General features: G+C 47.7%; 1 protein-coding gene across 1 annotated transcript in view; it reads right to left on the reverse strand.

Moving 5' to 3' along the window:
* Positions 1–476: 476 nt before the first annotated feature.
* LOC144608725 (pannexin-3-like) overlaps positions 477–14,894 on the reverse strand; it is a 38,729-nt gene continuing 24,311 nt past the window's right edge. The window contains exons 4-5 of the mRNA XM_078426756.1: positions 5,602–6,272; positions 477–551 (exon numbers count right to left, since the gene is read on the reverse strand). Of these exons, the coding sequence (XP_078282882.1) occupies positions 490–551; positions 5,602–6,272 (733 nt within the window). The 3' untranslated portion in view covers positions 477–489. The remainder of the gene's footprint in view (positions 552–5,601; positions 6,273–14,894) is intronic.

Consider the following 14,894-nt stretch of genomic DNA (forward strand, 5'->3'; position numbering starts at 1 on the left):
AAGCCAGCACCATTCCCTGTGACACACCATTCATCACAGGCATCCTGTCTGAAAAACTATTCTCTACCACCTCTCTCCACCCACTCTTCTACCTTAGAGGTAATTCTGTACCCAATTGGTCAGTTCATGCTGGATCCCATGTGATCTAACCTTCCAGACCAGCCTACCATGCGGTACCATGTAGACATTTACCACACTGCCTTCATCAATATTCTTGCTCCTTCACACGCCCTACAATATAGACTCCATCCACAATATATACAGGCCAGTGCAGGGATGGGTTAGTGTACATACCGTGCAGTTGAGTTACTGTCATGGCAGTACCAGTAACAGACACTGAGCTAAATAAAGTTAATAAGTATAACCATCTTGTATTTTTCTTATATTAGAATAATTCTTTAAACATTATGTGAGCTGGCTTTAATAGTTTGAATACAAATCCATTTTTGAGAAGTAATGCTACAGATTGTTGTGTGTGATCCCTGGTTGTCAGCAGCTTGAGGAGCCCTGTGGCCCTGTGCAGCTCCAGTCGTCTCTCGTGTGAAAGTGGCCTGGAGGAGAATGAGAGACATGGGTTAAAAAACAATGTTTAAACACAATTCATCTGACACCTCTTCCACGTGCCATTAAAGTGAGCCAGGCTCTCAGTGTCCAGGGCAGGGACAGGAGAGAGGGGAGAAATGAGCTGGACAGAGGAGAAAGGGACAAGAGAGGGGCAGGTAGTACTCTATTGGGTAGCCAGTGTGCTTCAGGTGCTTTAGTTGGGTTACATGTTAGACCAAGAAATCCAAAAAGCCACAGATGCTGATAATTTGAAATAAAAACACAAAGTGATTGAATTAGGTCAGGCTGTGGAGAGAGAAGCAGAATTGATGCTTTAGTTTGAAGACTTTTCAGTTGGTGAGGAGACATTGTTCAAGAAAGGAGACAAATGGAAAGCAGGAGACAACAGGCCTCTGATCTGTCATTGGGAAATGTTGCAGTCCATTATGTGGGAGGTAATTGAAGGGCCTTACAAAAATTATAGAACATAGAACAGTACACAGCCCAGAAACAGGCCTTTGGCCTGCAATGTCTACGCCGAACATGATGCCAAGTTAAACTGATCTCCTCTGCCTGCATGTGATCCATGTCATGTGATCCATGTCATTCCATTCCCATCACATGTGATCCATGTCATTCCATTCCCAGCATATCCTTGTGTCTATCTGAAAGCCCATATAAAGCCACTATTGTATCTGCCTCCATCACCACCCCTGGCCACGCGTTCCAGGCCCCATCCATCCTCTGTAAAAAAACTTGCCCCAAACATCTCCTTTAAATTTTGCCCCTCCATAAAGCTATCCCCTCAAGTCTTTGACATTTCTACCTGGGAAAAGTGATTCTGACTGTCTACCCTTTCATTAGACCAGAGTCAACATAGTTTTACGAAAGCCAAATGATGTTTGAAGAATTTACTGAAGTGGTTTGGAAACACAACGAACAGGGTGGACAAAGGGGAATGAGTAGATGTCGCTAAAAATCCCTTGGCACAAGATAGGATCACATGGGGTAAGGGGACGTGGATGGGGGATTGATCAGCGTACAGAAAACAGCTGAGTTCAATGTCTTGTTTGCAGATTGGCAATCAGTAACTAGTTGAGTGCCACAGGTATCAATTCCAGGATCACATTATCTATATTAATGACCTGTTTGAAGGGATCGAGTGTAATGCAGCCAGGTTTGCTGATACAAAGGTGATGGGTTTTCTCAAGTTGTGAGGAGAACCTAAAGAGCCTACAAAAGGATATTGATAGATGAAGTGTGGGTAAGAAGTTGACAGTTGGCATATAATGCTGAAAAAAGAAATATTAAAAGGTCTGGGGATCTTGGTACATGAAAAAATCATGAGCAGGCAGGTACTACAAGTAATTGTGAAGGGTACTAATCAATTTACCTTTATTGTCAGGAGTATAAACGTCGGGACATGTTGATGAACCTTCGTAGGGAGCTGCTGAGACTGCACCCAGTGTACTGTGTGTGTGTTGGTCTACACCAAGGAATTATACACACATTGCAGGCAACAAAGGATAGATTTATTACTGAATCAAAGGGGTTAATACATGAAGCAAGGTTATCCCTTTACTCATTCGGTAATAGAGGAATGAGCGATGATCTTCAAAGGATTGATGTGAAGTTACCTAAAACTGTAGGGCATAGTTCCACAGATTATGGTTTCACCATAATGAAGAGATGAGGAGGAATTTCTTCTCTGAATGAAATTTTTAGTTAAGCTTAGTTTAGAAATACAGCATGGAAAGAAGCCCTTCGGCTCACCGAGTCTACGCCAACCAGTGATCGCCCATACACTAGCACTATCCTGCACACTAGGGGGCAATTTACAGAAGCCAATTAACCTACAAACCTGCACTTCTTTGGAATGTGAGAGGAAACCAGAGCACCTGGAGAAAACCCACACGGTCACGGAGAGAACGTACAAACTCCGTACAGACAGCACCCGTAGTCATGATGGAACCCGGGTCTCTGTCGCAGTAAGGCAGCAACTCTACTGCTGTGCTGCTGTGCCAGCAGAGAACTGTGGAGCAGGAGTTGAAGACATTCGAAGCAGAAAGTGGCCAACATTTAAAGCACAGGGGATAAGGGGGACAAGGGTGGATCAGCCATGAACTGAATGTCAAAGCAGACACAGGGGTGCCCCTTCCCAACTCATATAAATTGTCAAGATTAGAAGAGTTCAGATGTTTCAGCATTGAAGGAAAAAAGGGTTTGGAAGTTTCAATGGATTAGATAATATTGGTGGGAATTTTAAAGCAGAAGCATTGAGTAAATGGGAGATAACAGATCAACTTGGATAGATAAATGGAACGGTCTGAGTTGGGACATATGCAGTAATGTTTTGGATAGAATAGAGTAGTCGGGGCTGATATACAATTATCAACAGCATGAATGAGGGGTGTAGCAGTTGATGATCTGAGGCAGAATCATGGGCAATGTTATGGAGGTTGAACTGGTCTTCAGTCATGTGGTTCAACAGTTATCAATGGGTCAAATATGACACCAATGTTGCAAATAGGATGATTTTCTTTCAGACATTGACCAGGGTGTGGGTAATGTTGCTGGTGTAGGAGCGATGTGTGCAACAAACTGAGAGCATTTGTGGGTAGTGGAGAGGAGTGGGAGATGAGAATCTCCGACTAACCAGGAGAATTTCTGATGAAAGGTTTCAATCCAAACTATGTACAATGGAGAGAGTGAGCTGGAATGGGTGTAGAGAAGATTTACGAGGAGATTGACAGGACTTGAGGACCTGAGCCTTTGAGAGAGGTTAGGCAGGCTAGGGTTTTGTTCGAGAGCATAGGAGGCTAAGGTTAGTTTAGTTTAGATATACAGCGCGGAAACAGGCCCCTTCGGCCCACCGGGTCCGCGCCGACCAGCGATCCCCGCACACTAACACCATCCTCCACCCACTAGGGACAGTTTTTACATTTACCAAGCCAGTCAACCTACAAACCTTGTACGTCTTTGGAGTGCGGGAAGAAACTAAAGATCTTGGAGAAAACACGATCTTATAAAGATGTATAAAATCCTGAGGGGAATAGATAGGCTGAATGTACAGAGTCGTTCTCCCAGGTAGGGGAATCGAGAACCAGAAGGCATAGGTTTAAACTGAACCATCCTACCACAACTAGAGAGCAGTGCTGAACTACTATCTACCTCATTGGTGACCCTCAGTCTGTCTTTGATCGGACTTTACTGGCTTTACCTTGCACTGAACGTTATTCCCTTATCTTGTATCTATACACTGTAAATGGTGACAATGGTTTGATTGTCTTTCCGCTGACTGGTTAGCAGACAAAACTTTTCACTGTTCCTCGTTGCACGTGACAATAAACTAAACTGAACTGAACTGATTTAATTGGATCCTGAGGGGCAACTTTTCGGACACAGGGTGTGGATATATAGAACAAGCTGCCCAAGGAGGCAATTGAGACAATAGCAGGGTTTGGAAGACACTTGGATGGGTACATGAATAGGAAAGGTTTCGTGGAATGCGGGCCGTGGGGAAATGGGATTAAGGTAGATGAGGCATTTTGGTTGGCATGGACGAGTTTAGCTGAAGGGCCTGTTTCGTGCTGCATGACTGTGACTTTCTCTCTCCAAGGTTCAAAAGGGCTAGAAGTACAGGCACTAAAAATAATCAAGAAGACTGGCAGAACGCTGGTCTTTATGCTGGAATACAAGGTTGTGTTAATAGTGCTGCATCTCCACAAAGAGCAGTTTAGAGCCACCATGGGCACTGGCAGCTGTTCTGGCCTCCGCACCATAGGCAGCAAATACTAATCTTGGAGAGTGCGGTGGAGATTCATGACTGCTCCCTGAACTCCAAACAATAAATTAGGAGGAGACATTGCAGAAAATAGGGTTGTACACTTTAGAAATTAGAAGGTCGAGGTAAGGTAATTAAAGGCTTTATAGGGGAAATGATTGTGTAGAGAGAAGTCATTTTCACTAATTGTAGATTCCAAGCCCAAGCCTGACATTTAGTGCCAGATCATTCAACAGAGGAGTCAGGAAACAGTTATACACACAGAGGGTGACAGGACTGGGCTCCAGTGGCATCAGGCCACCAATGTTTGCTGGCCAAGGAAATTCAGGAGCAAGGTGCTGAGGTGGGCGGCGGTTGCCACGGTCCTGGTCATTGGAGCTGTGGGTAATGGCAGGGGTCACATCAGACACCATTTCATTGTAGACACAAAGAAACTGCAGATGCTGGTTGACAAAAATAGACACAACATGCTGGAGTGATTCAGGGGGTCAGGCAGCATCCCTGGAGAATATGGATAAGATGTTTTGGGTGCAAACTTTCTTTCAATTGATTGTAGTAGGGGAGAGGAAGCTGAGGGCAGGACAAAGCCAGGTGAGTGATAGGTGGATACAGGTGAGAGGGGTTTGATTGGCAGATGCATGGACAACGGCCAGAGATGATAAAGAGACAAAAGGCTGTGAGATAAAGAGGAGGGTCGTGAAAGGTGAAGCCAGAGGAGGGGGTATCGGTGGAAAAGGGGGAGGGGGTGGATTGTGGGAACATTGAGGGCACAACAGGAAGGGGCTAACTGATCTCATTCAAAACTCCCAAATGCGTGCATGTTGTAATGTGGAGTGCAGTTCACATGAATGGTGGTGTAACTTGGGTGGCACGGTGATGCAGTGCCAGAGACCCAGGTTCGATCCTGACTACGGGTGCTGTCGTACCGAGTTTGTATGTTCTCCCTGTGACCTGCGCGGGTTTTCTCCAAGATCTTTGGTTTCCTCTCACACTCCAAAGATGTACAGGTTTGTACATTGGCTTGGTATAATTGTAAATTGTCCCTAGTGTGTGTAGGGTAGTGTTAGTGTGCAGGGATCGCTGGTGGGCGTGGACTCGGTGGGCCGAAGGGCCTGTTTCCGCCCTGTATCTCCAAACTAAACTAAATATTTAAGTATTATTGGCAGATCACTAATACAATTGCTATTACCAGGTTAGTTTTGGTCGCGGTATTTTAGTGTGGGGTACAGAGGTGGCAATATAGGCAGGTGGCAGAGGTACACCTGTGCACTTACCCTGAGTGTCTAAGTACTTGCGTTGCTGGGGGGCCGCGGACCCACCTGCCCCACCAGCGTGGGTACAGCCGCCACCCTCAGTGGTTTCCAGACCCACAAGGAGGGTCATCATGTCGACCAGGGTCTGCCCCTTGCCTCCTGCCCTCACGTCCTTGGCAATGCACAGCACCGACAGGCGACTGAAGGACTGCAGCTGCCCGATGTTTGCACGCAGGAAATGGAGGATGACGTTGAGGTCGTTCAGGGCGCAGCCCAGCATCTTCTTACTGACCAGGTCAAAGGCTGGCACCATCTGGTACACGGCCAGAAACTGCTTGTCCCAGGAACAGAGCTGCAGGAGGCTGTGAATGATCATGGGCACCAAGAGGACGTAAACAGTGCCGTTTACCACACTGATCATCTTGAATATAGTCAGCGAGGTCAACTTGCACTGAATCACAGCGGGAACATCGGGGTCACTGGTCAGCAGTCCCGATTTGATAGAGCAACTGAACTGGTCCAGGTAAAACACGGGCAGGTGGCAGTAGATGAGGTAGAGGCAGGCGGCTGCGATGAAGAGCAGCAGGAGCAGCTGCCGCATGTAGTACATGCACACGTAGTAATACGACCCATTCTTGCAGACCAGGTAACGCTGCAGCAGAGGGAACTGCAGCAACTTCTCCCTGCGAGTCCTTCCAACACAAAATGAACCAAGTCAGTCACGGTCCGCGTGAAACTGGGAAGAGCAAGTGAATGAAGTGGTGGTGCAGGGGACCAGTGACCACAGTTCGATTAGGTTTAAGATAGTTATGGATGGGGCAGAGAGGGCCCACCTGTTAAAATGCTCAATTGAGGTAAGGCCAACTTTGAGGATATGAGAGAAGGTCTCGCTCAAGATGACTGGGGCAGGTTATTTGAGGAGAAAGGAACATCGGCCAAGTGGGATGTTTTTAAAAGTGTGCTTACAAAAGCTGTACGTCCCCGTTAGAGAGAAGGGCAAAGCAGGCAAACGTAAGGAAGCTTGGCTGACGAGGGAAGTTGAGGCAATGGTCAAAAATAAGAAGGATGCATGGGACAGGTATAGACAGCTGGGATCAAGTGCATCCCTGGAGGAGTTTTGGGAACTAAGGAGTAAACTGAAAAAGGAAATCAGAAGGGCAAAAAGGGGCCGGGAGATAGCTCTGGCGGGTAGCATTAAGGACAGTTCCAAGAGTAACTAGAGAGTGGGACCCCTTAGGAATCCATGTGGTCACCTCTGTGTGGAGCCACAGGAGTTGGCAAGGTCCTCTGCATTTACCGAAGTGAAAGGCAGGAGGACGGAGCAACTTGGGGCAGTCAATGGAAGTGGCTTGGAAGTGTCTTAGTGTTACGGTCGAAGAGGTACTGAAGGTACTGTCGTGTATGAAGGTAGACAAATCTCCAGGGCCTGATCAGATATTCGAGGATATTGTGGGAAACCAGAGAGGAAATTGCGGGAGCCCTGGTTTAAAATTTACGGACCGTCTTTAAATACAGGAGAGGTGCCGGAAGACTGGAGGGTGGCAAATGTTGTACCTCTTTTCAAGAAGGGCTGCAGGGAAAATGCTGGGAACTATAGGCTGGTGAGGTAGAGTGAAAATCTTTTGTTGCGTGTTATCCAGTCAGAAGAAAGACAATACATGATTACAATCGAGCCATTTGTATTAGGGAATAATGTTTAGTGCAAGGTAAAACCAGCAAAGTCCGATCAAGTATAGTCCGAGGGTCACCAATGAGGTAGATAGTAGTTCAGCTCTGCTCTCTGATTGTGGTAGGAAGATTCAGTTGCCTGATAACAGCCAGCATGACTTTATATGTGGGAGGTCGTGTCTCACAAATCTGATTGAGTTTTTTGAAGACGTGACCAAAAAGGTCCCCGATGAGGGTAGAGCTGTAGATGTTGTGTACATCATTCAACAAGGTTCTGCATAGTAGGCTGCTCTGGAAGGTTAGATCGCATGGGATCCAAGGAGAGATAGCTGAATAGATAGAAAATTGGCACCATGGAAGGAAGCAGAGGGTGATGGTGGAAGGTTGCTTCTCAGACTGGAGGCCTGTGACTAGTGGTGTGCCTCAGGGTTCGATGCTGGGCCCGTTACTGTTTGTCATCTCATTTTGTACATGGCAAGATCAGCAAATTTGCAGATGATATAAAAGTGGGTGGTTTTGCAGATAGTGAAGAAAAATTTGCAGCAGGATCTTGATCGATTGGCCAGGTGGGCTGAGGGAATGGTTCATGGAATTTAATGCAGAGAAATGTGAGGCATTGCATTTTGGGAAGTCTAACATGGGCACGACCTACACAGTGAATGGTAGGGCTCTGGGTACAGAACTCCACCGTGCAGTTCCACTTCAGCTGGTTACAAGCCTGGGTCACGCAGACTGTGTGGCGTTCTTGGGATGGGTGCTGGAAAGCGAAAAATCAATGTTATATCTGGGAAAAGCAACAGCTTCTCTATAATTACATGAATCATCTCGATATTCTAGAGGTCCAGTCTGTCCAAGAACACTGAGAAAATAAACCATCTGTCCCCACTGAGGTGGCACAGAGAGTCCCCACTGTCCCCATTGAGGAGGCACAGAGAGTCCCCACTGAGGTGGCACAGAGAATCCCCACTGTCCCCATTGAGGAGGCACAGAGAGTCCCCACTGAGGTGGCACAGAGAGTCCCCACTGTCCCCACTGAGACGGCACAGAGAGTCCCCACTGTCCCCACTGTCCCCACTGAGACGGCACCCTGAGGTCCAGCCTACCTTGATAGAAACATTTTGGCTCTCTAACCTTTTAGAACCTTTTGAGATGTTAATTATTCCTTCTCTCACATCCTTTTCTCCTGTCCAGCCACATCCTCAGACACTCTTCAGCACGGTGGCGCAGCGGTAGAGTTGCTGCCTCACAGCGTTAGAGACATGGGTTCGATCCTGACTACGGGTGCTGTCTGTACAGAGTATGCATGTTCTCTCTCTCTCCATGGGTTTTCTCCAGGATCTCCGTTTTCCTCCCACACACCAAAGACGTACAGGTTTGTAGGCTGTTGTAGGAAGGAACTGCAAATGCTGGTTTAAACCCAAGATATACGCAAAATGCTGGAGTAACTCAGCGAGACAGGCAGCATCTCCGGATAGAAGGAATGGGTGACGTTTCAGGTCGAGACCCTTCAAACTGAATCAGGGGAGAGGGAGATACAGAGATAAGGAAATGTAAGGTGTGAAAATGTAGGATATATCATTGTTAGCTAGGAGAAGGTAACAAAGCAAACAGAGATAAAATGTAAACGGGTCAGACTGGTCAGAGAACTGGGAAGGGGGAGAGATGAAGAGAGAGAGAGGGAAGGCAAGGGTTACTTGAAGTGAGAGAAGTTAATGTTCATACCTCTGGGGTGTAAGTTGCCCAAGCGAAATATGAGGTGCTGTTCCTCCAGTTTACGCTGACAATGGAGTGACAATGACAATGACACTCTGACAATGGAGGAGGCCCAGGACAGAAAGGTCAGTGTGGGAATGGGAGGGGGGGGTGGAAGTGTTTAGCAACCGGGAGATCAGCCAGGTTTAGGCAGACTGAGCAGAGGTGTTCAGCGAAACGATCGCCAAGTTTGCGCTTGGTCTCGCCGATATATCGGAGTCCACACATGGAACTGCAGATACAGTAGATAAGGTTGAAGGAGGTGCAAGTGAACCTCTGCCTCACCTGAAAAGACTGTCGTGGTCCTTGGATGGAGTCGAGGGGGGGGGAAAAGGGACAAGGGTTGCATTTCCTGTGGTTGCAGGGGAAAGTACCTGGGGAGGGGGTGGTTTGGGTGGGAAGAGACGAGTTGACCAGGGAGTTGTGGAGGGAACGGTCTATGCGGAAAGGGGTGGAGATGGGAAGATGTGGCTCGTGGTGGGGTCCCGTTGGAGGTGGGGTAAATGCTGGAGGATTATGTGCTATATGCGACGGTTGATGGGGTAAAAGGTGAGGACGAGGGGTACTCTGTCCCTATTGCGACTGGGGGGAGGGGGAGCAAGAGTGGAGCTGTGGGGTACCAAGGAGACCCGTGTGAAAGCCTTGTCTATGATGGAAGAGGGGAACCCCCGTTCCCCAAAGAATGAGGATATCTTAGGTGTGGAACACCTCATCTTGGGTGCAAATGCAGCGTAGACAGAGGAATTGGGAGTAGGGGATAGAGTTTCTACAGGAAGCAGGGTGGGAAGAAGTGTAGTCTGTGGGAGTCAGTGGGCTAATTGGCATGGTAAAATTGTAAATGTGTGTGTGTAGGATAGTGTTTGTGTGCGGAGATCGCTGATCGGTGCGGACTCGGTGGGCCGAAGGGCCTGTTTCCGTGCTCGATCTTTAAACTAAACTAAACTAAACTAAACAATCCAATCAGTACCTCAGTCAACTCTACCGTGCAGGTGTGTGTCACTCGTGCTGCACCTGTCCAACTGCAACCAGCACTGAATGAATCCTATCCGTGATCACACACCGCAGGGCTGTCGTTGAAGGACCAAGACAGGGAAAGGAGTTAGACGGGGCTGACCCTCAGCAAGCCTGCCACGTTACAACATGAGGGAGGCCGCTTTGGCAAACAGAAGCATGGGCTGGAACACTCACAGGTGTTCAGGCATTAAAGCTGTTTAATAACTTTGACTGGCCTGAGAATTATTAATGGTGTGACTCACACCAAACTCACACAGGGTGAAGAAACAGAGCAAGCAGACCATGCCATGAGTCCACTCTACTTTGATCTTGAAGCCAAAACACATGCTTTACCACTCATTTATCAACAGAAAGAACATTTATCCAAAGGGCGTCACGGAGGCTCAGCGATAGAGTTGCTGCCTCACAGCGCCAAAGATTCGGGTTTGATCCTGACTACGGGCGCTGTCTGTACGGAGCTTGTATGTTCTCCCTGTGACGCGTGGGCTTTCTCTAGGTGCTCCAGTTTCCTCCCACACTCAAAAGACATGTAGGTTTGCAGATTAATTGGCTTTGGTAAAATTGCAAATGGTCGCTAGTGTGTAAGATAGTGAGTGGCATCTGACGCTGAGGGGTAACTTTATCACACAGAGGGTGGTGGGTGTATGGAATGAGCTGCCAGAGGAGGTAATTGAGGCAGGGACTATTGCGACGTTTAAGTAACACTTAAACAGGGGGGCTCAACAGTGGATGCGATCTCACTCTGCACTGGACCACTTGCACAATAAAAACACATGCGCCAGGCTGTTTTTTTTTACTACAGCTCGGCGTTCAATACCATCATCTCCTCCAAGCTGATTACCAGCCCCCCAGTGCGTGTCCCCCCAGTCCCCCTCTACATCGGGGACTTGGGTTGGAGTTTACTGCACCGAGGAGTCCCCTGCAACCTGTTTCTCTTGCGGTTCACAGACTCGCCAACCGCCTGCCACTCTTGCGGGCTGGAGGAGTCTATGTACCACGTCTACATGGAGTGTGTGAGTGTGTACCACGTGTACATGGAGTGTGTGAGTGTGTACCACGTGTATATGGAGTGTGTGAGTCTGTACCACGTGTATATGGAGTGTGAGTCTGTACCACGTGTATATGGAGTGTGAGTCTGTACCACGTGTATATGGAGTGTGAGTGTGTACCACGTGTATATGGAGTGTGTGAGTCTGTGTGTCACGTGTATATGGAGTATGTGAGTGTGTACCACGTGTATATGGAGTGTGAGTCTGTGTACCACGTGTACATGGAGTGTGTGAGTCTGTGTACCACGTGTATATGGAGTGTGTGGGTCTGTGTGTCACGTGCATATGGAGTATGTGAGGTTGCAACCCCTGTTTCAATATCTAAAGGGCCTGCTCCTTGTCTTCTGGCTGCAATTCTCTCCCACCATCCTCATCTTTGGACACTGTGCGTAGGGGAGAGGATGGGGCCGAAGCTGTCCTGGTTGGGTTGCTCCTGGGCCTGGCCAAGCTGGCCATCCGCGAGTCACGGCGCCAGGCAGAAGAGGCTCTGCCCGAGCCGGCTGCCTGCCCCTTTTCCGGGGTTACGCCCGTGCCCGGGTGGTGTTAGAGAGGGACCGCGCGCTGTCCACGGGCACCCTGGGGGATTTCCGGGGCCGCTGGGCACAGTTGAATGCATCCTTGACAAGGAGTGCAAGATAGTTGTATAATAGTTTATTGTTTATATTGTATTATGGTGGTGGCTTCTGTTTTGTTTTATTGTCTTGTAAATATTATTTTAATATTTTAATAAATATTTGTGATTATTTGTGGTTACCAGGCCCCCAGTGGGGGTCCCTCTACATCATGACCTGGGGTGGAGGCTATTGCATCGGGAAGTCCCCTGCAACCTGTTTCTCTCGCCGTTCAAATTTTTTTGGTTAAAAAACACAGAAAAAAACTGGTTACCAAGCTCATGGAACTGGTCTCTGCACACTGGTTACAGCTCATGGAACTGGGTCTCTGCGCATCCTTTTGCAACTGGATACTCAACAGAGAACAGCAACACTTCCTCCTCGATAACCATCAGCACCTCAAGGCAGTCTGTTCACCCCCTGCTCTACTCTCTCTCTACCCGTGACTGTATGACCGGACACAGTTCTAACTCCACCTTGAATTTTGTCGAGGTCACCCTGTTGGACAAATTACAGGTGATGGTCAGCCAGAGTGTAGGAGGGGGATCGATCGTCTGATTGAACGGTGCCAGAACAACACCCTTGGTCTCAATGTCAGCAAGATGAAGATACTGATTCTTGACTTTAGAAGAGGGAAGCCGAGGATCCACAAAGCTTTCTTCTTCAACAGGTCGGTGGTGGAGAGGATCAACTGTTCTGGGTGTGCTTATCTTTGAGGATCTGCCCTGGACCCAGCACTTTGATGCCCCATCAACGCCTCTACTTCCTGGGGAGATTTGGTATGTTGATGAATGTTCTCTTGAACTTCTACATGTGCACAGTAGGAGTATATAGACTGGTTGCATCACGGCCTGGTTTTGTAACTCGAACAGCCACGAATAAAGGAGATTACGAGTGTATGCATCACAGGTGCTGACCGCCGAAGGGATCTACAGGATGCTCTGCCTCAAAGAAGCAGCCAGCATCATCGGAGACCCATATCCCCCTGGCCACACTCTCATTTCATTCCTGCCATCAGGAAGAAGGTACAGAAGTCTGAAAACAGATAGTGTCTTCCTAAAGAATTCTTCAATCAGGCCTTCCTAAAGAATTCTTCAATCTTGGACAGTATAAAATACTAAATACACTATGAAGTATGGACTGTCTTTGGTTGTACTAAGGACTTCAGCATTTTTTTGCACTAGTATTGGGTTATTCATTTATAGAAATATTTTTTAATTGCATGTTATCTATGAGTACTGTGTTTACAGGCCTGCAGTGCTGCTGCCAGTAAGGATGTAATTGTTCTGTTGATGGGACATCTGATCATCAAACACTTTGTTGCCTAAGAGTATCTACGATCAGCTGCTCCCTAACTTTCAATCAGCAGCTCTTCCATTTATTCTCCATCAGTAACAAGTTCTCCATTCACTCCTTTTATCAATGATTCTGTATTTTATACACTATCTATCATTAATTTGCTGTTATATTCTCTCCCGATGATCAAATGTTTAGTTTAGTTTAGAGATTAGTTGAGTTTAGTTTAGAGATATGTCATGGAAACAGGTCCATTGGCCCACCGAGTCCACGCTGATCCCTGTACTCTAGCACAGATTACATGCTAAGTTACATGCTAAGGACAATTTAAAATTTTACCAAAGCTAATTAACTTACAAACCTGTACTTCTTTGGAATGTGGGAGAAAATCAAAGCACCCGGAGAAAACTCCCGCGGTCACAGGGAGAGCGTACAAACTCCGTACAGACAGCATCTGTAGTCAGTATCAAACCTGGGTGTCTGGCAACTCTACTACTGTGCCACCGTGCTGCCCTGTCTGGTGCTGTCGGGCAGCAACTCTACCACTGTACCACCATGCTGCCCTGTCTGGTGCTGTAGGAAGGAATTGCAGATGCTGGTTTAAACCGAAGATAGGCACAAAAAGTTGGAGTAACTCAGCGGGACTGACAGCATCTCTGTAGATGTGGGTGACGTTTCAGCTCGAGTCCCTTCGTCAGACCGGTTAGGGTTAAGGGAAATGACAGATATAGACGGTGATGTAGAGAGATAGAGAACAATGAATGAAAGATATGCAAAAAAGTAACAATGATAAAGGAAACAGGCCATTGTTAGCTGTTTGCAGGGTGAAAACAAGAAGCTAGTGCGACTTGGGTGGGGGAGGGATAGAGAGAGAGGGAATGCCGGGATTACCTGATGTGAGAGAAATCAATACTCATTACACTGGCTGTAAGCTGCCCAAGCCAAATATGAGGTGCTGTTCCTCCAATTTGCATTTAGCCTCACTCTGACAATGGAGGAGATCTAAGTAGAAAGGTTTGCATAGGAATGGGAAGGAGAATTAAAGTGTCCAGCAACTGGGAGATCAGGTAGGTCCAGGCGGGCTGAGGGAAGGTGTTCCGCAAAACAATTGCCCAGTCTACGTTTGGTCTCGCCGATGTATAAGAGTCCACATCTTGAACAATGGATACAGGAGGTGCAAGTGAACCTCTGGCTAACCTCAAAGGACTGTCAAGGGAGGAGGTATAGGGACAGGTGTTGCATCTTCTGCGGTTGCAGGGGAAGGTACCTGGGGAGGGGGTGGTGTGGGTGGGAAGGGATGAGTTAACCAGGGAGTTGTGGAGGGAAAGGTCTCTGCGGAAGGCGGAAAGGGGTGGAGATGGGAAAATGTGGCTAGTGGTGGGATCCCATTGGAGGTGGCGGAAATTGTGGAGGATTATGTGTTGTGTGCAATGGCTGATGGGATGAAAGGTCAGGACCAGGGATACTCTGTCTCTGTTGCGACTACGGGAGGGGGAGCAAGGGCGGAGCTGCAGGGTACCAAGGAGAGACGAGCGGGGGCCTCATCTATGATGGGAGAGGGGAATCCCCGTTCCCTAAAGATTGAGGACATCTCGGATGTCCTGGTTTGGAACACCTCATCTTGGGTGCAGATGTGGCATAGACGGAGGAAATGGGAGTAGGGGATAGAGTCTTTGTGGGACCAGGGTGGGAAGAATATTCCATTAATTGTTCTTTATCTCTCTACATCATCGCCTATATCTCTCGCTTCCCTTATCCCTAACCAGTCCGAAGAAGGGTCTCGACCCGAAATGTCACCCATTCCTTCCCTCCAGAAATGCTGCCTGTCCCGTTGAGTTACTCCAGCTTTTAGGCCTGTTTCTTTGCTATGATTGTGACTCTGAAAATTACACGAGAGGGTTGTGAGGGACAAGATGTGCATCCA

The sequence above is a fragment of the Rhinoraja longicauda genome, chromosome 32, assembly GCF_053455715.1.
Source record: "Rhinoraja longicauda isolate Sanriku21f chromosome 32, sRhiLon1.1, whole genome shotgun sequence".
Taxonomy (NCBI): domain Eukaryota; kingdom Metazoa; phylum Chordata; class Chondrichthyes; order Rajiformes; family Arhynchobatidae; genus Rhinoraja; species Rhinoraja longicauda.